The sequence below is a fragment of the Meles meles genome, chromosome 12, assembly GCF_922984935.1.
Source record: "Meles meles chromosome 12, mMelMel3.1 paternal haplotype, whole genome shotgun sequence".
In the NCBI taxonomy this organism is placed as follows: domain Eukaryota; kingdom Metazoa; phylum Chordata; class Mammalia; order Carnivora; family Mustelidae; genus Meles; species Meles meles.
In genome coordinates, this window is record NC_060077.1 from 88,634,238 (window position 1) to 88,660,571 (window position 26,334).

At 36.3% G+C, this 26,334-nt stretch overlaps 1 protein-coding gene across 4 annotated transcripts in view; it reads right to left on the bottom strand.

The window, feature by feature from the left end:
• The window catches only part of RTTN (rotatin), a 159,165-nt gene that overhangs the window by 36,704 nt on the left and 96,127 nt on the right, over positions 1–26,334 (bottom strand). For all 4 annotated transcript variants that reach the window (XR_006821086.1, XM_046025692.1, XM_046025691.1 and 1 more), the window contains exons 33-38: positions 23,466–23,655; positions 21,752–21,843; positions 11,781–11,874; positions 8,062–8,257; positions 5,709–5,799; positions 3,094–3,247 (exon numbers count right to left, since the gene is read on the bottom strand). Coding sequence is in view for 3 of the 4 variants with exons in the window: in XM_046025692.1 (XP_045881648.1) it covers positions 3,094–3,247; positions 5,709–5,799; positions 8,062–8,257; positions 11,781–11,874; positions 21,752–21,843; positions 23,466–23,655 (817 nt within the window). In the remaining variant the exon portion in view is untranslated. The remainder of the gene's footprint in view (positions 1–3,093; positions 3,248–5,708; positions 5,800–8,061; positions 8,258–11,780; positions 11,875–21,751; positions 21,844–23,465; positions 23,656–26,334) is intronic.

The window sequence follows — 26,334 nt, forward strand, 5'->3', positions numbered from 1 at the left end:
TATAAAATTAATGAAAATATTTTAAGTTTCTACAAAGAGTAGAAAATACAAATCACCAGACACTTCATTACACTTAAGAGGCATGTACCTGTTAGATGAGGACAAATGTAATTCAGCATGATCCAAAATTTATTTTAATTAACTTTTTCACTGCTTCTTTAAGATCTCTCTCATCTACCCCTCTACATAAAGACAAATTCACACTCCCGCATCTTCCTCTCATTAACACACATTCAATAACAATTCAGAAGGTCTGACAAACTGAGTATTAAGTCATGACCTTAATACATAACCTTTTACCGTAGGTACAGGAATCAAACACTGTACATACTGTAAAAGGATGCCATTATTTGTGCTACTTTTATAAAGTAAAGTTTCTCCTGTTGTCTTTATCACTTTTGTGCAGGGGCGAAAGAAGCAAGCACAATGTGCCAAGGTCCTGGCAGAAAAGAAAGGAGAAGTCCTCTGAACAACCATGAGTATTGCCCCTCAATGAAAACATGACACAAAAGAGGATTTTGCACCTTTGCCTATGGCTGAGAAAATAGCAATTAACCTATAGTAAGGACTGCTTTTTCCTTCAGTCTACGTGTCAAATGGAGGCTAGAGAGAAGCAGCAATCTTAGGATTGTCTTCTCTGACTGCACCGCCAGCTTTTGCAAACTAAGGACTTACATTTCAGGGTTTTTTGGAAACGGCATATTCCTGGGAGTTTGGATTAAACCAATCCTTGCTGTGTGTCTCAACCTTCTTGTCATTCTCAGCTCTATAAGGAGTCTTTTCAGACATATGGTTCCTCCTCATCGTCCCTATGAAATTTTAATTCCATAGATTCTGTGTATCTGTTTATGTGCTATCAATATATCTATACTTTATGCATAAAAAGAATTAGGTATTAAACTTACTGATTTTATTCAAGATAGCCAAATAAAATATTTAAGTTAAAGGTTTAAAAACTGGGGTGCCTGGGTGGCTCAGTGGGTTAAGCCTCTGCCTTCAGCTCAGGCCATGATCTCTGGGTCCTGGGATCGAGCCCCACATTGGGCTCTCTGCTCAGCGGGAAGCCTGTTTCCCCCCTCTCTCTCTCTGCTTGCCTCTCTACCGACTTGTGATCTATCAAATAAATAAATAAAACCTTTAAAAATTGGGGCACCTGGGTAGCTCAGTGGGTTAAGCCTCTGCCTTTGGCTCGGGTCATGATCTCAGGGTCCTGGGATCAAGCCCCGCATCAGGCTCGCTGCTCATCGGGGGGCCTGCTTCCCCCTCTCCCTCTGCCTGCCTCTCTGCCTATTTGTGATCTCTCTCTCTCTGTGTCAAATAAATAGATAAAACCTTAAAGAAAAAAGTTTAAAAACTGAAAAGCAATTAACATTTAACTTAACTTTATAACTACTTTTGCTAAATAACTTTCAGTGTAATTTATTGCTCCTATAAAATGTATCGAATTACATATGGAAATTAGCAAATCATATAAATATATACTAGAAAGATAATCAATATTTTATAAAATCATTCACAGCTATTTTTCCAGAAATTTCGAAAACTTGTTTCTTAGGGGCGCCTGGGTAGCTCAGTCAGTTAAGTGTCTGCCTTCGGCTCAGGTCATGATCCCAGGATCCTGGACAGGGAGTCTGCTTCTCCTTCTCCCTCTGCCTGCCACTCTGCCTACTTGTGCTCTCTACCACTCTGTCAAATAAATAAATAAAATCTTTTAAAAAAAAACCAAACTCGTTTCTTAAAAAATATTTACTGAACTTTTACCTTTTGCTAGATATGAGAAAATGACTTCTAACCTAACCAGCCACTAGATATACATTCAGATATCGGTGACATTTTTATTTTCAGCAGTTGAATAACTACTGATGGGCCAATTAACTCACATAATGATAAAACATGTACTATTTTTATTTAATTCGCAAAGCCCAAGTCACACACAAAAGCAAGAGAATCAATTAAAAAAAAAAATCCACAAGTCAGCCAATGACAATCAAGACATGATATAACTTTGGGACATCTGGCCATATAACTTGGCTCTCTCTTGCCATATGACTTTGGGATCAAGTGTTGAATCAGAAGTCCTCCAGTCATGACATCTATGCATTATGGTTTTTAGCAATGATATTGTGTATTTCCTGTTTATCTTCTATGAGCTCAATATCAGTGCTTCCCAAGTGATATCCAAGAAACTCAACAAGAGAAATTAAAACACTAAGGAATAAGATTTTATTGGATAGAACTGAGCTCTGAAGGGCCACAAACCATTGTGACAGCTAAGATTTTTCCCCTACCACTTTCCCCCAAGGTTTAATTTTTGCTTCTTGGGAGGTGATATCACCCTCATAGAGAATGCATGGTCTATCCTGATTTGCTTAGTTAGGACATCATGACCACTTATAAAATTTCCAAGTAAGGAATTACTATTCTTCTAGCACCAGGATATTTTAACACTAATGAGACACTGAGGCATCATAAAACATTTTACTTACCTAAAACCAAGCAAATCCATAAAATTCAAAAAACTAAGTAATAAATGAACAGGTAAAGAGCCATTTAGCAATAGCCAAATTATCAGTTACTTCATTATTAAATATTTTAATTATTTATTTTAATTCTGTTAAAGATCCTATATTGTTTTAATGTTCTTTTCTATTTAGTACTATATGCAAATTTTCATCAGAGTATATTTTTCAATAATTTAGGACTTTATCAAAATGTTTGATATTATATGTTGTCCTTATTTATACTTATTATTGCAAGTAAGTTATTAGTAGGTCATTTGGCTGTACCCATAGGTTATAAGAATAATTATTATCTGAAATGCACTGCACTTGCGCTAATATTACATACAAACCTTGCCCTCATGTAAACTGACAGCACAGGGGATCGGCCATTCACCATACTAGGAATTTGACTCAAATGGTCTCCTGGAACCACTTAAAAAAAGATCCAAACTATAAAACACATTATAAAAGCTTTCCAAAATATTGGCAAAGCACAACATAAAATTTAACCTTGAAGTATCTGGTGCAGAGTAAAGACTTTTTTCCTCAGTATTATTTGCTTCCATCCTCAATCTAAAAAAATAAAGCTTACCTAACACATCTTTGGTGCATATGGTGAGGACCCCAATGATGTTTGTGATAAGATGTTTCAGAAGCTCATCCTGAATCACAAGGTCGGGATCTACCAGTAAACACGACTGCAGAAGCCTGGACAAAGAGGACAGGTATTCTAGGAGAAAGGATACCTATTTTTTCAAAACAGACAAAGGAAAATAAAACATATTATATGAAAAGTCTAGTTCAGTGGTATTTCAGCTTTCTATGCATTATGAGTCACTTTGTAATGTAAGTTAATAAAAAACTAATAAAATATTAATCATAATTTTTAAAATCTAAAAGGAATGCATAGCACACAAAGTATTATTTTTCTCATAAACATGTCATTAATGACATTAACACTGTCAAGTATAATAATACCAATCAAAGTAGTATTTTCAAAGTCAAATTTCAAATTCCATGTAGAGAAAGAAAGCCTTTATAGTTTTTAAGTAGCTAACCTGTGGAATCAATATTCTGGAAGCAGAAAGGGTCATTCTAATGCCATATATTGTACAATTTTTTAAAGAAAGAAAGATTACAAAATACTCTTTAACACATGTCGTATCAGGTAAAATGCAAGTTTGTAACATTTAATTTCCTTATTGCTATGAAGTCTTGTTTGACACCTTTGTGCTCTACACTACTGACTGCGGTCCCAGCAAGTCTGACTCTGCCATACGCAGGACGACCGTGCAGAGCTGAGCCGTGCAAGGCGAAAGCCAACAAGAAGTATCTGAGAGAGAAGCCCCAAGCTTCTCACAAGCCGAGCGCTTCGCCCTGCACACTCCTGCTTCCTTGGTGCCTCCACTCGCAGCTCCACTCGCAGCTCCAATCTCAGCCTTGAGGGGCGTCTTCTGACCACCCTGACAACACACAGCACTCTCTGCCGCTGCCACACGTCCTTCCACCCACCCTCGTTTTTCCCACACCAGGTGTCACCAGCTGATAAAACACTTCACATTTTATTTGCTGCTTACGGTCTTCTGCACCGAGGACAGAATTCACGTGGGCAGTGTGTTTTGCTTTGTTCACATCTGACACTGGCATCTAGAACACAGTCTGGCAGAGAAGAGACTACAGAACTTTTCTGGAATGAATGAGTAATCTTGTGGGAGGACAAACAGTCAAGAAGCAGTGAGCCTACAGGAGGCCCGGTGATGAAGTGAGGAAGGGTGTGAGTTCTGGAACCAGCCTGTGTGAGCTGGAATCATGGCTCTGCCCCCTTTCTTTATGAGCAAGTCTGGACACTTCCAGCCATTTACTTGTAAAATGAGGCCACTAACGATACTTCATGGGACTACTGTGAGGATGACAAACATTAGTACAAACAGCACTCCGTAAATGTGTGCTACTGTTGCTATCGTTCATTCCACAAGGACTAAGTGGACACTTTCCATGGGCCAGGCACCGCACTCAGCATCCAGAATATAACTGATACATAAGAACAGGCAAAGCCCTGCCTTCACGGAGCTCACTATAGCTTCCGACCTCATCTCCCCCTCACAGATGCGCTCTAACCCCTCTGGCCTCCTTGATACTTCTTGGATAGACCAAACATATCCCAGTCTCAGGGGTCCTGCAGTGTACCCCAGGACTAGCTTCCTCACACGGTTCAGGTTACATGTTCCTGTCTGGAAGAACCTCCCGACCACCCTAAGTGGAAAAGCCCTACCCTCCCAGCTCTGACATCATTCCGTTTTTAGTTTTTCTTCTCAGATGTCTATCATCAGCAGGTGTATTTGCACAGGCAAGATCCTGGTACATGGTAGGCCTTCAGTAAAAATCTGTTGGATGGATAGAGAGCGAAATGGAGGAGACAGCCTTAGGCAAATAAACACACTCAAAGATGAAAACACTGCACTGGGACAAGTGTTTTGAAGATGATGCACACTGTAAAAGGCTTGAACCTTGTAAAAGGCTGTCTTCCCTACTCAGAAACCTCAAAAACAGTACCACAAAGCAAGAGACACTGGTCTGATCCACATTTAATTATAAATAAATCTAGTAGCCCTTCTTAAAATCTGATTAGAGGTAACATTTCTATTAGCAACAACTACACAAGGAATTGTTAAGCATACTTTACATAAAGATGCTAGCTACAAGCAAGAACTTAAAAGCAGTAACTATCTAAAAAACAAAATAGTAAATATCTAAATATCTAACAAAAATAAATTTATTTTTTATTAGATTCAATTTTGAAAATACATAGAATTTAGTCACTATGTATTTTAACAACTTCAGTTTAGGTGAAAATGATGGAACTAGTCTAAAATCACAGAATGGGAAGGTGGTCTATACAACGTCCTCTTTTTTTAATATGGTGCTCAAAGATATCCAGATCCGTGGATAAACATTTAGAGATGGTTAATAACGGAATCAGGAAGAGACTCTACATCTTTAAACCCCGCTGCTTTCTTTCACCATGCGAAGACGTCTCAGATTAGAATGTTAAGTAACCTATTTCAAATACCCTCATCATACCATGTATCACCTAAGATTCCCATCCCTTTCCAATGGTTAATATATTCTCGGCAGAAATCTCTCTGGCACTTGAAGCAAAAAAAATGTGCAAACAGACATGAAGCGGGAGGGAGGCGGAACACCTACCTGAGCCTGAGTGTGCTCAACTGGATGTGACAAGGGCAGCGGAGCCTTGAGCTCCTGGACACAGCTCTCTAGAAGGGTGGCATCTGCAATCCTGCGAAGAACAGAGAGAGAAAACCCTCCAGAGGAGTCGTATGCTGCTTATTAAAAATTAATAAATTAGTATTTGAAGTCTGACTATAACCTTAAATTTAGGAACAGAGAACAAACTGATGGTTGCCAGAGGGAACGTGGGTGGGGGCGTTGGGCAAAGTGGGTGAAGGGGACTGGGAGATACAGGCCTCCAGTTACGGAATGAGTAACTTATGGGAATAAAGGGCCCAGCATAAGGAACACAGTCAATGATACTGTAATGGCGATGTAACGGGACAGATAGTAACTATGCTTGTAGGGAACACAGCGTTATACATAAATCTGTCGCATAATTAAGATGCACACCTCAAAGTACTGTGACATTGTATATCAACTATACTCAGAAAGTAAAAACAAAAAAAGAGAAAAGATTTTCATAAAGACAATAACTGTATATAAAAAGGTAGCCTATAATATTTTAGAACACAGGAAAAGATCTTATCCAATAAACATGGGAAGCAAAATAATATCTAATGAAAAGCAGAATAAAATATAAAGAAGCTCTTTTCGAAGGAAAGCAAACAAGAATAAAACTTGGTGGTTAGTTTCCCCTGTAAAACAGGAAAAATACTTGCTAGGAAATAAGTTCTGATTTAGAAAGTAAAAAACAAAACAAACAAACAAACAAAAAAACAAAACAAACAGGAAAATTGTTTTAAGTCAGGAATAAAGAACAGGTACAGAATATGACAAGGCTTTGCCATAAAAGATCCTTTAATAGCTCTGTGGCCTAATTTCAGGGCAGACTCCTGGCTGACCCTTGAGAAGCCAGAGGATTCCTAAAGCTCCATTTTGATCTTTGCAAGGCAGGAAAACATCCATCAGGAAAAGTCAATTGACTAGTGGGTTCTTTTTCAACTCTTGTGGGTCCAAGAGTACAAAGATGACAAGTAAATGAGAACAAACTCACACTCCACAGCTTATTATAAATGGTAAATGAGTAATGAAAAGTGAGCTGAAAGGGATACTTCTTTCTTTTTAGAGTTTTCTTAATATCGTGAAAAGAAAAAGAAAGCACTGTGATTTGACCAAGAAGAAGAAGATACTTCAGACGGTAAATGTTCACAAGCAGAGAAATGCAAACGACTGACTAGGAGGTAGGCTGGCTCTAAAAATCTGGTTGTGGGAAGAAAGAACAGGAACAGATACTATAAAGAGAGTATCCTAGACATCAGCACTAAATCCTCATACTAATCCCATTAAAGAGATGTTATTAATGACAACACAGAAATTAAAATAACTTTCCCAAGACTGTAATGCTAGGGTGTGAATGAACTATAATAAGACCTTAAGTCAGGCTCACTGAGGATCTGCAGCCTTTCTTACTATACCATATAACCAATATGACCATCCGAAGGTCCTGCCATAAGTTCACTAATAATAGCTAAATGAAAGAACAAAATCATGATTTCCTAAATTTTGTCATAGTACTTCCTGATGACCCTGATTACAAAGGACAACAAAAGACTGAGGAACCTTCACATAAGGGAGGAAATTAAACAGATTTGACCACTGAATGCAGTGTGGGATTCTTGATTGGGTTGTACAACAGAAGAAAAGGACATTAACGGAAAATTGTTGGGATTCAAATATCACTTGTAGTTTAGTTAAAGCATTATGCCAAGATTGATTTCCTGGTTTTCATCACTGGACTATGTCTATGTAGTATGTTCACATTAGGGGAAGCTGGGTGAAGGGTACACAGGAATTCTTTACACTATTTTTGCAAATTTCTCTAAGTTATTTCAAATTAAAAGTGTAAACCAAAACCAAAACAAACCAAAAAAGAGGTTAATCTCCAAAAATGAAAAAAACTCCAAATGAATTTAAACAATGATTTTCACCTGGTGGCTACAATTCTGATATAACCCGAGATGAATAACCTCTTTCACTTCCATTTAGAATGGCCAAGTGGACTGTATCATATTTCTTAAGTATGGTGGAAGACAAATAAGGTTTAGAACCTCTGAATTATTAAAAAAAAAAAATCAGGAAGGTGGGAGTGCATAACGTCAACATAACAAACCAATATGAGTGCTGTAATAGATCCAAACTAAAACTGTCAAGATAATTCTGGCAAAAGAAAATTCTGGCAAAAAGAAATCTTCAATCTAATGAGCCAAAAAAAGGAAAGGTAAAGATCTGTTCGCGGTACGCATGCAGTCTTACACCAAGTCATGAGCACAGCTGGTGTCAACTCATCTCTACCAGCTGCCTGTCTTACCTACAGAGAAGCTCAATGAGCCGGGCTTGCCGGAAAGCACGTGCACTGTCTCCCGGAGCGATCACCAAAAGCCCATCCAGCAGGCCACACACGGCTGAAAGGAGAGGTGGGATGACCACACACTGCCTGGGCAGAGCGGTGGGAAGGGATGTGTCACGAGGAAGCTGTGCTGATACAGTTTCATGCTGACCCATTACTGAAAACAAGCATAAAGATTATCACTATTGTGCTTACTTTGTGGTTATGTACAATATTCACAAGTTCTTATAATCAAGGAAAGTCCCTCAAAGTCTGAAAATGCCAAAGAGATGGCTGGGGAATTTCCTTAGTGCCCAACTCATCTCAACCCTGAGGCCAAGGAAGCAGACATCCAACTCTTCCAATCTGCATGTATGTGTGTGTGTGTGTATGTGTTTGTGTGTCTGTCTGTCTGTCTGTGTCTGCCTTGGGTGACAGTGAAAGACCCAAGACAAGAAGGGTAGTGCACATTTTGTGCCCTCAAGTGTTCAGACAGTGAGGAACAGATGGTCTACAACTCTTTTTCTAAAGCTCTAGGAGCCAGAAGTGCTTCAGAATTCAAAATATTTTAGATCTTATAAAAATAGTAAGATAGTACCGTACATTAACTCACACCTTTAATGGGATCTTGGGCAATATCCCACAATGACATGAGTACTTCTGTGGTGTGACCCATGTACAGTCACAGTAAACAGGAGGCCAAAAGGAAGAAAGACCACCTCAAACCAGTACTGCTCAGGTTCCGCAGCAACGGTATTCAGGTATAGGCAGGTTTTTCACCAAGTGAATTCTGAGAAAACTTTTTTGAGGTTTCAGAGATTCTGGATTTTAGAACTGAAGTTATGAGACTGTGCGCCTTTCTCAGAAAATTCAACAAGGGATGGTTAATAAGAAAGCTACCTTTGTTAATCTGCCTCAAGACTTTCCCTTGTGACCCTCACTTATTTCCTTTAGAGCACAGGCCAGTTACTTTGTAGAAAGTCTGATGTTTGATGTTTCCTCATGAGCAGGTCTTCAGTGAATCCTACCAGGAAAAACAGGATTCCTGTCTGTGCTGCTACTGGTGGTGTTAACTTCAGCCCTTCGATCAAAGTGGTATCCACCCAGTTCCTCCGCTATAAAGTTCAATTTTCCCTTGTAATTAATTCCTTCAGGGGAAGAATTAGGACTATGTAACTTTGGGACTATGTAGCATCAAAAAAGATTTGATGTTTAATATTTTTTATTTTTTAAAAGACTTATTTATTTATTTATTTGACAGAGAGAGAGAGAGAGAGAGACAGTGAGAGGGAACACAAGCAGGGGGAGTGGGAGAAGGAGAAGCAGGCTTCCCACTGAGAAGGGAGCCCAATGCTTTTAGCATTTTTAGGCCAAGGATACAGAAGATCAATAAAAGGAGAGGGCACGGAGGTTAAGAAATTCAAACTCAAAAAAAAAAAAAAAGAAATTCAAACTCATCTCATATATTTAAATAAACTTTTATATTTTATCTAAAGAAATTATCCCATTTGTTTACGTCAGTAGTCCTCAAATACACTAACATTTTTATTTTTTAATGATCCTTTTCACCTTTGTATATCAAATGTAAGCTTACAGATCCTGTAAGAGATCCTGTTAGGGTGTTTTTTTTTTTTTAAATAAAATAATTTTTCTTTTACAAAAGTTAGAAACTAAATTTAAAAATGAAAAGTTGGATGTCTCAAGTGGCCCTAATGTACATGCTAGAGACAATTTTTTTCCACCCTGTCCTAAATCACTTTGGAGTATATTAATTTCCTGGCTAATTAAGAATTAGCAAAACAACAAATAAAAGGACTAACCAGCTTTACCGGCAAATCCTGCTGGATGTTCCGGCTGAGGGAACTAAAATCTCATTATTGCCAAAAAATAAAAACAAAAAAATCACATTTTATCTTAATACTATATTAAAGAGATGGGATTCAAGAAGGTATTTAACAGCAACAAAGTAATTTCTCTAGTAGTATGGCTCATTGACAATATATATTCGATGCTTTGCAGCACTGTTCAGTGGCAGTTTCAACAAAAAAGATTAAAAAGTTTTTTGTCAAATATACACACTTAAGTGATTGGCAACCAGTAAAACTGTGCGTGAATACATATTCTAAGCATAATCCTTGAAAATAAAATAAATCCAAATCAAGAATAATGTAACAAAAAAAAACAAGACAAAAAAACCCACACAACTGAATGTCCACACAAAAACTTATACATGAATGTCCACAGCAGTATTATTCATAATAGCAAAAAAGTGGGAAAAACCCAAATGTCCATCAGTTGAAGAATGGGTAAATAAAATGTGGTATATTCGTACAGTGGAATATTTTTAGCAATAAAAAAAGATTAAGTACTGACACATAATACAACATGGACCAACCTTGAAAACATTATGCTAAGTGAAAAAAAAGTCATGATAAAACACATACTATATGATTGCTTTTTTATGAAATTTTCATAACAGGCAAATCTATAAAGAGGGAAAGTAGACTAATAATGGCCTAGGACTGGGAAGGATCAAAAGAGATGAGGAGTGACTGCTAGTGGCAAGGTTTCTTTTTGGGGTGATGAATATGCCCTAAAATCGATTGCAGTGATACACAGGTCTGCGAACAGACTCAAAACCTATGAATTCACTTATTAAATGGGTGACTTATGGTATGTAAATTATTCTCAATGAAGTTATTAAAAAAGTAATGCAACATACTTTCAGAGATAAACATTTGTGAAATTCATTATCAAATTTCATCTCATGCTCTGGGTCCTCAACTATTTAAACAACGTGAGTTTGCTCCTTTATTGTTTAGAGGATCAAACGAGTACTTTCTACAATTAAACACTTTTTTATATTGTTAACATATATTACTAAAAAAACCAAAATGGGACATTGTTTAGGAACTTAGGGAACAAATACTACAATAAAAATTCAGAGGAAAGCCTTAATTAAGCAATTTTTTTCTGAAGTTTTAGAAAGCCTTTTCCCTACAGATGCGTATAGTTCAGTGTTTAAATTACCTTCTTTTTGGGGAGTATATTCCTTACAGGTGATGAATTTAATGCCACTGAATAAAGGCCTGTAAATTCTCTAGAACAAACACAAGCTAAGCTGTAATGTTCCAAATATATAAAGTTTGAAGCATAACAGAGTTGGAAGCGGTCCCTAATACAAAGAATAGAATTTATATATTACCGTTAAGAAAAATAAATCCCAGGCTACTCATCAAGCATTTCTAATAAAATAAAGATGCAACACCATTTTGTGGACTTTAAAATGGAAGTATTCCCCTTGAAAAATACTTATTACCAGATTCTCTCCACTTTTAAGTGGAGTACTGTGGTAAATTGAAGTGTTTCCCTAAAGAGGGAGCAAAATAAAGGTAACTAATATCTATGAGTTAGATATTAGATTATAACTAATATCTACAGTTCAAACACGTAATATCTACTCCTAACTCATAAGAAACCATATGTCAATCAGCCTAAGCTCCACTTATTAGGTAAGGGCACATGTTTCTGATATATTTATTCTATCATGTTCTAGGCCACTTCATGGTGTTGTTATCTAGCCATTCACTGTGCTTTGTGACTTATTTAATTTTGTTTTTATGTAGATATTTAATTGCAAAATATCTGGACTGAATTGTCATTTTTCTTTTTGAAAGCAGAATGTCTTCCTAAAAGGGTACCTTGAGCCACAAACTGGTCATGTGAGGCTTCAGGGAGAGACACCGCTGAGGGTCCAAGTGGTGGAAATTCAGCACTACCCGACGAAGGTGCCACCTATCAAGCAGCAAAGAAAATTATGTTATTCGTAACATTCATTCATTAATGTTACCACATGGAAAGTGAAACAGAAGCAACATGTACAAAATATCCTTAAACAAGAAGGTTAATAACAAAACTACACTGGTTCATATGACTAGAAAACATTCCACATCTTGAGAGTTGTGTTTTTGTTTTTTTTTAAGATTTTATTTATTCATTTGACATAAAAAGACACAGCAAGAGAGGGAACACAAGCAGGGGGAGTGGGAGAGGGAGAAGCAGGCCTCTTGCTGAGCCCGGACCCTGATGCGGGGCTCGATCCCAGGACCCTGGGATCATGACCTGAGAGCCAAAGGCTGACGCTTAAGAACCAAGTCACCCAGGTGCCCCTAGAGTTGTAGGTTTGTTGGTTTTTTTTTAAGATTTTTATTTATTTATTTGACAGAGAGCTATGTATAGAGAGAGCACAAGTAGGCAGAGAGGCAGGCAGAGGGAGAGGGGGAAGCAGGCTCTCTGCTGAGCAGGGAACCCAATGTGGGGCTCCATCCCAGGAGCCTGGGATCATGACCTGAGTCAAAGGCAGCCGCTTAACCAACTGAGCCATGCAGCTGCCCCTAGAGTTGTAAGTTTTTTGAATGGCACTTCCTACTTCTTCTAATAGGGCTGCTGGAATTTATGTAAATCAGTAACCTTGTTACTCAGTAACTCAAAGAAGCAAAGTTTTGATTTGAAGCCCATTTAGGATTTTAAGGTCTGGATATGTTCTATCCCCTCTTACTACCAAAATGTTAAAAGGCTAAAACATACTCCTTTAACTTTTGCATAATTGTGGTAGTCTGCCCTACTTGACTCATAATAAGAGAGGTTCTTTTTATAAGTTTCAAATGGCATACACAAATTTTAATAGTGTCTAAGAAAAAAATCAAGAGAAGTATTAAAAGAGTTTTCTCTACCTTCCCCATATCACAAAAGAACTGTTTCAGGAAGTATGTTGACACGGTGTTTCAGAAATCAGTATTTTTTAAAACATTAAACATAACATAAATTCTGTAGAAGACAAACACAATTTCACGTACAGGTTTACAGATGAGTAGACTGTGTGGCCTCCTAAAATGGAAAAAGTTCAAACTGATGTATCTGGCACCTTCTATATGAAATATACCTTATCTGGAGAGGTCAGATCACTCTTTTTCTTACCATCAATTTATTTTCTCTGAAATAGCCTCAACTTCCCAAACCTGGATAAGCTCCATGTCAGCGCACACATGCAGTATGGGCTGTCACTAGAACTTGCGAATCAACCCTACCTCAAACTCAGATACCATACAGCTCAGAACTTGTATATTGATCGTGTTTTATCTTAACATATAAAGTAGGTATGACAGAATAGAAGCAAAACAGCAAGGTTATTTTTGCTTTCAGTTTTGTTTTTTTTTAAGATTTTATTTATTTACTTATTTGACAGAAAGAGACATAGTGAGAGAGACAACACAAGCAGGGGAGTGGGAGACGGAGAAGCAGGCTTTTCATAGAGAAGGGAGCCTGATGCGATCCCAGGGCGCTGGGCTCATGACCTGAGCTGAAGGCAGACGCTTAATGACTGAACCACCCAGGTGCCCCCTTTAGTTTCTGTTAGTAAAGAGAATATAAATCTGAAGAAAATGGTTGATGGAATTTATATACAGTTTTTAAAATCCCCCTTTCAAATTAAGACTTTAATCATCTCTCACCACTTCAAGTATGACATTACAATAACAAATAACAGAAAGGTGTAGCCAATAAATGTAAGCCAAGCACATAAAGTCATCTAAAAATGTAAACCTGGATAAATTTCAGTTTAAATAAACACTCATAAATAATCATATATTAAATACCTTATTTTATCTAATATTAGATCCAGATAATAGGAAAAAACCCTAAAATTTATTTTTCTAAAAATGGTATTTACCTACAACTCACTCTAAGAAATGCTAAAAAAAAATTCCTTTCAACAGACATCCGAATAACTTCCAGTGTGTGAAAACAACAATCATAACTGAGACCGATATCACAAAGATGATACGGCACCTGCCATAAGCTCCTTTTTTTGTATAATAAAATTTAAGAAAGCAATGATGCTAGAATCCTTTACCTTTTCCCTGACATCCTTGTGTGTGCCATCTGAAACTTATATTTTATAAGTTTATTATGAATCAAGTAGGGCAGACTGTCTCAATCATGCAAAAGTTAAAGGAATGTGTTTAGCCTTTAAACATTTGGGCAATAAGAGGGGATAGGCCATATCCAGTCCTTCCTACTGACAAGAAGAGGCAACACTCAGGGCAGGATAAAAAAGTTCCTAAGGGCCCATGGAATACCTGGCTCATTAGAAGAAAGCAAAATCACAAAGAGTGACCAAAGGTCAAACATTAATAAAAGTCGTGATTTTCCTCAGTATAGTCCAAGGAAGTGAAACACACATTCAGAAAATATTTTAGAAAGCACCTAACTTAATAGTTGTATTATAACTTACCCTGTATGGTAACTTTATATATATATATATATATAACTTTTTATATATATATATATTTATATATATATTATATATAATATATATAAACAAGTGTTTATATATTATATATATTATATATAATGTATTTTATCTATATGGTAATATGTATATATGTATATAATAATGGTAACTTTGTATATATCGATAATACATGTATATATGTATAATAATAATGGTAACTTTGTATTTATATTTATATATATTATATGTGTATATATATATAAAGTTACCATACAGGGTAAGTGTATGTGTGTGTGTGTGTATGTGTATATATACATATACACACAAATATGTTACTTAACTTGAAATCCAAGTAACAACTAATCCATTTTAATATTCAAGTATTAGCTTCTGGAAGGTGGAGGAGGTTCACATAAGCCCACAACGACACAGGCAGAAAAGGCCTGATCTAGTCCAGGCCCTCATTTAGAGAAAAGGACCATAAGGTCACACTCTACACAGGATTCTCCTTGAGGACTATATTCACAGAAGCACCAATACACTCAAGTCAGAGGAAGCCCTTAGACATACCTCAAGAATGCTGGCCAGCCAAGCTGAGTGTACTTAGTCACCTCTCCCCTCACCCCCCACCAACCCCTCACAGCAGAGAACACACCTTCTCATTTGCTCTCATAGTAACCATAAAGCCCCAAGTGGGAGTCCAGGACTGTCCTCATACCAGGGAGTCTGTCTAATTCTTCTGTCATTGCTCTATTCATTAAATTCATTAAAATGACTTCAGTACAAAAATCACAATCTAGACATTTTCCTCTTTCTTGTCTGCCACATGACACATCTTGAGTTTTCTAATTTACATTCCCTTGATAAGACAAATAAAACTGAGTATTCCTTGAATTGAAGTATATATACTTCTACCCTTCACCTTTCTGGTATTGTAACAGGCAATAAAAGCCTATTAGTACAGGGGCGCCTGGGTGGCTCAGTGGATTAAGCCGCTGCCTTCGGCTCAGGTCATGATCTCAGGGTCCTGGGATCGAGCCCCGCATCGGGCTCTCTGCTCCGCAGGGAGCCTGCTTCCTCCTCTCTCTCTGCCTGCCTCTCTGCCTACTTGTGATCTCTCTCTCTGTCAAATAAATAAATAAAATCTTGAAAAAAAAAAAAAAAGCCTATTAGTACAGATAAACTGGTGTTACCACTGTCATAAAACAGAATCAAATTTTGCTTATAAAAACTAAAAAAGATAATAACCTTTTCTTCAATATGTTTATAAACAGATTTGATAGCTAAAAAAGATTTCTATATCATGCCTCATTGTAAAATAGGCAGTTACAATTTTAACAGAGTCTCTTTGAAGTAGCAGAAAATAGCAAAGTCGTTTACCATATCAAAGTAGAATTTGGGTCTAAAAAACCACAATTTCTGTCAAACAAACAAAATGCATCTATGTTCAAAACTATTTTCTTTTGTATTCTGCCCTACAGAAATGAAAGTGTTTACTGGATACTTCAAAGTTTTCTGAACACTATATGTCAAGTAATTTTATAATATTTTCTATATCCTCTTTCATCAAAAGTAGATTATTTTCCAAATAAGTTATTTGGTTTTTAAAAAATTAAGGGAACAAAGGAAGAAAATGAGGATCTGTGAGATGAAAAAGACAGGGTACAAATTGACTCAAATTTTTAAAACATGGCTAAATACAAAGTATGGAAAGTTTCTAAGGAACTCCAGGTTTCATGTGTTTAGTACTACAGATGATACCTGTCTATACACCCAACACCAGAAAAGCTCTGAGACACTTCACAATTTGTAATCGTTAATTCTCACCAAATAATAAGAACTTCAAATAACTTCGACTATATAGATCCATGATTCAAATGGATTGTGTACAATACCAAAAAAAAAAAAAAAGGAAGCTCAGAGAAATATCACTGAAGGAACGAGTCTAAGATGATACAAGATCCACTCACTCCCATGCAGAGACTTAACCTTAGGATATAATCACATCCCTATGCCCTAAGAGAACAAGTTTCCTAGAGCTTGTCGTCCTATTCCTCTCTCCATCAGCTTTGTGACCCTACACTAAATACCCGAATTCCTGGAGACACCGCTTCTTCACTTGTGAAGGGCACCACTCTCAAATGGTGTAGATTTAACACCTTAACCCATCTGCAGCTCTCCAGCAAAGAGCCAACGAAGCTATTGTCATCTGACCTCTAAAGGCCCAAGGCTAACTCTCCACATATATCAAAACTGACTACAAAAAATAAGCAGTTTAAAAAAAAAAAATAAGCAGTTTTACCAAAATTAAGGAAATATATTTTAGTATAAATATAAAATAAGACACAAACCTATTTTACTTATTTCAGTTACAGTTACCTGCTTAATAAAGTTGCTGAAATCAATCTCAAAACGTTTTTGCCAATTTCCTTTAAATGTTTGCACTTGACAGCAATGGCTATACCTCTATAGTCACTTAGGCTGGATAATTTCAAACACACCAAAGCAATAAAAAATACAGATTAAAAAAAACACAAAATAAATATTATTTGCTCTTTCCAATGATTTTTAAAAGAATATTTATAAAATAGTACACACTATGTACACAGACTGGAATGAATATTCTATTTCCACTAGCCACTATATTCATTCTAATGTCACACACAAAAAAATCCTAGTAGAAAAAACTAACATGGAGGTATTACTAACCATCAATATCTAAGTCTTATCAAAAGAATCAATATTAGGGGCTCCTGGGTGGCTCAGTCAGTTGAGTGTCTTGTCTTGACTCTTGATTTTGATTCAGGTCGCAATCTCATGGGTCCTGAGATCAAGGCTGGAGTCAGGCTCCGTGCTCATCAAGGAGTCTGCCTCTCTCTTCCTCCCTCTCCCTCTGCTCCTCCCCCCATCCCCAGTTATGCTCTCTCTCTAAAATAAATATATCTTTTTTTTTAAAAGGATCAATATTAAATTTTTATACCAAAAAAAAAAAACCCCACAACAAACTTACCTTCATTGTACTACTGCCCTGTGGCCTATATTACCAACACTTAGGAACTAGAATCTCACTTATACTGTCTTTCTAACTAAAATACACAGGGTCTTAGATCCTGGGTAATCCCCAGGTGGTTGAAATTTATTTAAACAAAGTATATCATTCTCTTTCTCTCCACCATCATGCAAACTGCTGTCTCCCCAGGTTTTCCTGGGGTCACTGCACTGGACCTACATACCTACTCTATCACTAATTCCTATGCCAAAATGATTTTTCTTCTAAAAAGCCACTTCAATTCATCCCTGCTTTAACTGTCCTTGGTCTGTTCTTCATTCTATAAAATAACTCGTAACTACCTTCACACAAATGCCAATGCATATTTCTATAATGTCAACGGTAACGTTTCGTGCATTTTACTCAGCTGAAATGCCTTTATGTCTGTATCTTTACGGCCATTATATCTTACCTCTTCAAACCAAAAACAGATTTAGCTCTCTTAGCTAACTGCTACCTGGTAATTAAACTTTGGCCTTGTTGCACACTCCAAACAAACCAGGCATTTTCTGAGCATCTAATGCTTTTAGTACCACACAACCAATAAATGCAGTTATGTTTTCTTTGTGCTTCATGTTCCTGACAAGACTTTCAACTCTTGTCAAAACAAGAATTGAATCCTAAGACAAGTTTGAATATCTTTTTGGTTCCCTGAAAATGTGTGCATACATCTAAGAAAGATTAACCCTTCAAAGCTTATTTCAATTGCCACTTCCTATACAAAATCACTTTCTGTATCATGATGCCCTCTACTGTAACCTCACTGCACCCTGACTAGAACATCTGTTATGGCACCTACCACATCTGGCTTTGTCGTGAAGGAGTAGAACATCACGGTCAACAACTTGGGCTCTAGAGCCAAACATACTTCTGGGTTCAACTAATGCTCTTATCAGTTACCAGCGCTGGAATCTTGAACAAGACACGTACTCCTTGCATGCCTTAATCTCTTCTTTTGTAAAAGAGCAATAGTAAGAATCCCATGAGTAACTTCTCTTTAAATGTTTAAATAAACTTAAGCTAAAATAAAATCAGTTTTATTTAAACTGGTGCTCCTAAAAGTTTCAAACAATCACATATTTCACAAAGAAGAGCTCAAAAGGAAAGAAACCACCTCTCCTTTATTTTGGCAACTGATGAAACAGATTTAAAAAAATACAGACATAATTCTGCTCAACAGCAGTTTAAAAAAAAAAAAAAAAAAGTACATTTTGGTCAGAAAACTGTTGCTGCATACCGGTATATACTAGACATCAGCACCCATCTAGTGTGGATATTTCTAAAAAGTGGAAATGAGATTTCAGGAGGAAAACCAACCAATGCCTGACCCTTCCTACCTGGGAGAAAGACACTCTGGGCTGGATAGAAGCCATCTCTGAAAAGACAGTTAGTTACAAGGGGAATGCACCAACATGAAAATGACTCTCTTTCTCCTGTCTGTAATTTATGATCACACATGTCCCAATCCCTACAAAGTTTGCCAAACTGAACTACTATATTCATTAGACAACACCATCAAAGTCCCTAATGTGGCACTAACTGCACAGAATGGATAACGACCCAGTGACAACACATTAGATGATTACGACTCAAATCAAAAGAAAGCGCTTTCCTTAGAAAGACAAAATGGAAAAACAAACCAACAAACAAATTGCCTCTTTTGTCATATCTGGCAAATATACAAAATAACGATATAAATAATCAGATACACTTATTGGCAAGATTTAAATTCACTGAACTGATACCTTTATTGTAAGTTCAACATATTCTTATCCTTAAGAAATTATTAGCTGGTCTAGGTATGACAGCTTCGGTTTAAAGTAATACTAGTACATGGGCGCTGGGTGGCTCAGTCGGTTAAGTGTCTGACTCTCAATTCTACTCAGGTCCTGATCTCAGGATTGTGGGACAGAGGCCTGCGGCAGGCTCCATGCTCACTGCAGAGTCTACTGAGGTTTCTCCCTCTCTCTCTACCCTTCCCTCTCATGTGTTGCCCCTGCCAAATAAATAAATAAACCTTTTCAATTAAATAAATAAATACTAGTATAATGAATAAATTCTCCAATTTTTTTTTCCCGTTGGAACAAAAACATACAGTATCTCTGGCATGGCAAGAAAAACATGACAATTAGCAAAATTTGGGGGTAATGAGACTACTTCTGTGAATAAAAGTCACCAATTTGGTGAGTAAGTCACCAACACCAAAGCTCTTCTAACTTAGAATCCAAAAGAAGAAAAGAAAGAGTTGAATGTAAAAATTCCAACAGATAATTATCTTTTGAGAAACCCCACAAAATCAATCCCACATAGAACTACAATAAGAATTCTTTATTAAAAAAAAAGATGTCATTGGTTTATATTTCTAAAAGAATATGTAACATCCAAACACAAGCAATTTAAAGAGTCTTATGCTAATAGAGGTGCTTCTATTTTAATAATGATTATAATAAATAACATATTTCTATAATTTTTCTCAGAAAACCTGATGTATAAGATTTGTTATTATTAAAATATCTATTACTATATATTATATATAATTGTTATATATTATTATCTCTTATAAAATAGAAAAATGCAAAAGTACTTAAGTATTATTGCATAGAATAAATACATCTCGGTATCTACAAAATAGCTAAGATGACTCAAAGTTAATCAGAGCAATTGCTCCTTACTGAGTACCTACTACAAGCAAAGAACTGAAGAATGCACAAATTTCAAGGTTAGTCTACGGATAGCCCTTTTAATAGACAGGGAAGCCTAAGAATTACTTTTAAGCACATGTTACCGCTGCCCTTCTGTGAATTAAATAACAAATTAATATAGCTCTTTTTTGCATTTAATTATATTATTTCTCTTGTTGAGAAGAAGATACATACTATTTCTAGCATGGAAAGGAAAGCATGACATCTAGTGGAACTGGGGTAATTACTCTACTTTTCCAAATAAAGGTTCAATGCAGCACTACCCACAAACTCTTCTGAGTCTACGTGTAAAAAAGTAACTCCTAGAACTGCAGCAAAAAGTACCAGTGTTGAGAAACTACAGGAAGTGGATCTTATTATTACCTTTTAATTATTTATTATTCTCATATTTTTTTGCTCCGATAGCAGGAGTGCCAAGCCTTTGCCTTCCTGACAGGGTCTACGACACAGTAACTGTTCCAAAAACACTTTACGACTCAATGTAATGCTTTCCAGTTGAGAGGAAATGATTTCGTATGCTTGTAAAACAAGTGAAACCTAACATCAGTCATACTCAGAAATACTTAATGTGTCTCAAACTTTTTAGAATAAAGCAACTTATATATGAAAAGAAAAAGGCAGGCAGGCAGGCATAAATTTCAGGTATTTCAGATAATCAAAACAAGCTTCTACCTGAAGCAAGTATTTAGAAAAGTGCTTAAAATCTACAGGACCAGACAAACCATAAATGACTCTTAATCTCACAAAACAAACTGGGGGTTGCTGGGGGGAGGTGGGGTTGGGAGAGGGGGAGGGGGTTATGGACATTGGGGAGGGTATGTGCTATCGTGAGTGCTGTGAAATGTGTAAACCTGGCGATTCACAGACCTGTACCCCTGGGGATAAAAATACATTATATGTTTATAAAAAAAAAAAAAAATTGGAGGGGGAGGCGAACCATAAGAGACTATGGACTCTGAAAAACAACCTGAGGGTTTTGAAGGGTCAGGGGTGGGAGGTTGGGGAAACAGGTGGTGGGTAATAGGGAGGGCACATTTTGCATGGAGCACTGGGTGTTGTGAAAAAACAATGAATACTGTTACGCTAAAAAAATAAATAAATTAAAATCTACAGGACCAAACTGAAATCATTTGAATGGGTCCATTTTCTCCAAATTGCTTTGCCCTTAAGCAAAACTGCACGGCATTCAAGCATTACTATCATATGGGATCTATTCTATTACTACTGATAAACATTTTTAAATTTTGATGCTTCTGGTTCTATCAAATAGGGTAAAGAAAAGGTTGTAAATTTATCTGAAAGGACATCCAGTGTAACTATATGAGTACATTAGACCCTAGTTCTACACAGACAGCGGTTTAAAAAATCGCAGCTATGGGGCCCCCGGCTGGCTTAGTCAGTAGCAGAGCATGGGCTCTTGATCTCAGGGCTGTGGGTTTGAGCCCCATGCTGGCTACAGAGATTACTTTAAATAATAAATAAATAAATATATTTTAAAAAAATAATAAGTAAATCATAGCTATTTTGATCATAACCTTATACTCTGTATACACTCTTATCTGTCCACCATGTAAATTCAAATTTTTTCAGAGATTCAAAATGAAGCACTCATGCATTCTTTGGAAGTACCATTGTTTCCAAGGTGGAGAGAGAACTTGAATCTTGATCTTGATTGGACATCCTAGATGGAGCCCTCCAAAACTTGAATGAGTCATCTAAACCTGTGACAACAGGAAAACTGTCAACGTGAATACAGTCTCCTCCATATTAAAACATTTAACAGAAAGAATACTTGTTATAGGAAACCAATCAAGAACTTGTTCCAGGAAACCAACCAGAGCTAAGGAAAAAGTTTGCTTCATTTGTATTATTCTGAATTAATTTACATATAAATCTTGTTTCACAAAAATTTTAATGACAATTAATGGAGTTTGCTTAGCTTAATTTAATACAATTTATCAAGACCACCAGCTCCCAAACTTTAATGTGTGTAAGAAGCATAAAAGGCTTGTTAAAGAAATTTCCTGGGTCCTATTCTCAGAGATTCTACTCCCCCAAATCAGGGTGAGAGCCGCAATTTTGCATTTAACACGTTCACAAAAGATTTGAATAATGTTGGTTCAAGAGCCATGCTTTAAGTAACACTGACCCAGAGAAATCCAAACAATGAAATAGGTCACTTTCCTAATAAGGACATTTATTTAAAATTTCAGAAATTTCTGGGGTGCCTGGAAGGCTCAGTTGGTTAAGCGTCTGACTCTGATTTCAGCTCAGATCATAATCTCAGGGTGAGGAAGTGAAGGCCCACGTCAGGCTCTGTACTGGGTGTGGAGTCTGCTTCAGATTCTCTCTCTCCCTCTCTTCTACGCCCCCTCCACCTCATCTCTCTCTCCCTTCCTCTTTAAAAAAAAAGTTCAAAATCTTCATCAAATGTCATTTTCCTCTTAATTCCTTCAAGAATTGAGGAGAAAAGTGAATTAGAAGTTCACACTTAAGTATCTGGGAGTAAAGGAACTATGTCTGCAATTCTCTTAGAATACCTCGGGAAAAAATATATATGTATACATGCATCTAAACACATACATATGCATACGCACGGCAAAGGGGAACAAATACAGTAAAATGTTAACATTTGAGAACATTCTTGCATTCTTGCACCTTTTCTGTGTGAAATTATGTCAAGATTTTCAAAAATTACTATTAAAACTAATTTTAAAATATAACTTATTTTTAAAATCATTAAGTTATTTATTATTATGAGACAAAAGTATTTATACATGCTAAGATCATAGGAAATCCAAAAGAATCTACAAATAGATATAAGGTTTCAGCAAGATATTTTGATAAATGAGTACCATACCAAAAACAAATAGCTTTTTGATATATTACAAAACAAATCAGAAAATTTTGTAGGAAAAGATCTCATTCTTGATTGCCTAGGAAGAACCTTCCAAAAAGTTTAAAACATCTAATAGAGAAAAAAACTGTAAAACTTTACTGAAGGGCATGAATAGCTTATAAAACATTAATCAGATGTCAAAATGGTTTCCATGAAGAATTTATAACGTAGAAAAATGCTTAGGCAATGTTTAGTGGAAGGAGGGAACAAAAATGTACATAGATATGAACACAATCATGTAAAACAAACAAAAGCTACAAGAGAGAGAAGACTGGAGAAATCCACCCTGATGTTAACGAAGGTCATGTTTGTGTAGTGAGGCCCAGAGAAAAGTGTTTCCCTGTGTACTTTCATTATTTTTCAAATATTCTGTAACAAACACATAGGTATTCAACAGTTTTTAAAAAGTTAGATCTCATAAAAATAAATATATAGTGTACTTACCATTTAAATCGCTGCCTTCTGAAGTTCGATCAAGAGCAGAAAAATTCAAATCAAATGTATACCGTCCCAGGTAACAGTGTTTTACCATCTGATTCAAATGTTCATAAAAATGGCAGTGATATAAAAGAGCCTGAAGGGCAGGTTTTCCTGTTAGTGACAGGCCAGAATCCTCATCATGGACACAGGGGCCCTGTAAGAAAAGAAGGAGAGAAGAAGAGAGAGAAACTGATTCATAATGTAATTTCTTCAAAAAGACCTGATGTCTGCCCTACATTCCCCTCAGCGAATCAAATGCAACCCAGGTGCTACCATGATCCTTCCACCTGCCTCTGTCCCTCCCACTCAAAGCAACCTGACCTAGGGCAAATATTTCCTCCTGCCTAAAAGTCCTTGGAAGGTAGAAGGCTGATCTATCTCTTGAGGGATAAACATTAGTTTACAATGCTTCTATGAAATGCTACAGTTTTAACCAAGTAATTACATACTCGAGCCACAAATACAATAAAAGCAGTATTCTTCAACCTACGTGGAATAAAGTATTTAAATAACTGAAATAATGTGATCCAGTAATTATGTTCCAAATTAATTTTTGCACCTATCAATATGCCAGATAAAAACGAAAAGCCTCATCACTATCAAGGATAAAACTTGTTTGCCACATTATTTCTCCCTGAATGAATTCTGCCAAGAGAAACATGCAGGCACACATGCCCACACACACACTTTCCATTAGGACACTGAGAAGAATCTGCCATTACACCATTTAATCTCGTTGCACTTTTTTCCAAACTGTGTTTTGCACTGCCACTCACTACTTTTCCTGGAATATCCAGTGGCAAAAACCAAGCAGTCAGGATATGTTTAAAGCTTGCAAAGAATCATGTCACTAGCTTATAATTATTTTTGTTTTTGGAAAATGATAAAAAAAGTTATGATTTTTAAAACAGACCATAAGAGAGAGAAATATAAAAGACAGAAAACAGAAATCTAAGTACCACAAGGAAAGGTATGGTCAAAACATATTCGAAGTTTATCATTAACTGTGATATTTATGTATGAGTCCCTTTTCTCATGTCTGCTCATCACCAAGGAAAGATGTATGTTAAAACTTACTATCCAGGAAGATAAAATAATTCACAAATTAAAGGTAAAATTAAAACAGTAAGATTATTTCCATTAACCTTTCTTTTTCAGGATATTATCATTATAATCAAACCTCTGATTTCATGATTAAATTCCTTTTATGGTCATGAATTGTTATGGTTGTATTCTAATAAAACTACCTAATACCGTGAACTTACTCTTCATCAATAGAGCAATTTACATATTTAATAAGAAATAAGGCTATTTAATGAGCAACCAGCACATGATGGTCCCTGCATCACTTTAAATTTTGAGGTCTAGAAGAAGCAGGTAAAACTTTTCTTGTAAAATACAACAGGGTCATATGGCTGTTTGTCAACCATGGTATATGTTTCAGGCAATGTGGCCCTTTCATGCACTTATTCAATTATCTGGAATGAAATAATTCATCCAAAACCACAGAGTCAATCCTAACATCCACACCTTCAAACTCAGATTCTATCTTATAGGCAACTTATAACATTCTCAATGTACAAAACATCTCAAATATACAGGAGACTTGCAATAGTTGCTTAACATCACAAAGTAAAGCCCTCACTATAATAATTCAGAGAAGGAATTAACAACCAAGATGAGAATTATAAATAATTTAGCTAAGTTTACCAGCTTAGTTCCAACTACTTAACAAACTTCAATAAGCCAATAAAATAAAATGATTAAACAAAGTAGGACAAATACTACCTTTTTAAATATATTTCATAATGATGCCCAGAACAAATTTTAAATTTTGTTACAGGCCACATAAAATTTTTACTTTTGTAAAATTATACCTATAAAAAAGTCATACTTATCTTCCTAGATGAGTTACACCACAGTCTACAATTCATAAAGGTTTAATAAAAATAGGTGAAAGAATATAAGCTATATAAATCTCAAAAACAAGCCCTTCAAGAGCTCTCATTAAATCTACTGGTTCTTTATTCTGCAAAGGTCTGCTGAGGCTGAAGGTTATACCAACTGCTAGAAGAAAAGGTATTATAGACTCACTGTCTTCTAAAATCCACCTTTTTGGGGTGCCTTGGTGGCTCAGTTGGTTAAGTGTCTGACTCTTGATTTTGGCTCAGGTCAAGATCTCAGAGTTGTGAGATCGAGCCCCCTGTCAGACTCCACACTCTGGTGAGTATGCTTGTCCCTCTCCTTTCTGCTCCTCTCCCTGCTAATAAGTAAATTCTTTAAAAAAAAAATAATGAATGAATGAATAAATAAGTAAATTCTACCTAATAAGTAAAATCAGTTATAAGTATTTCCAAAGTAAGGGAGAAATTATACACAAGGGATGTAGAACAGGAATAAGGACTCTCCAAGTATACAAAATTATCTTAGTGATAAAGAATCATTAACATAATCACATTTACCCTTCAGTTAGTACACAGATAGTCCCTGACTTACAATGGTTCAATCTACAATTTTTCAACTTTATAATGGAGCAAAGTGATATGTGTTCAGTAAAAACTATTTCAAACTCTGAATTTTGATGTCTTCCCGGGCTGGTGATACGCAGTAACATATTCTCATGATGCTGGGCAGCAGTAGCCAGCCACAGCTCCTAGGCAGCCAGTGATCACAAGGGTAAACGGCCATTCTGTTTTTCACTTTCGTTATAATATTCAATAAAGTACAGGAGATATTCAACACTTTATTATCAAACAGACTTTGTGTAGATGATTTTGCCCAACTGCAGGCTAATGTAAGCATTCTGAGCACATTTAACGTAGGCATGGCTAAT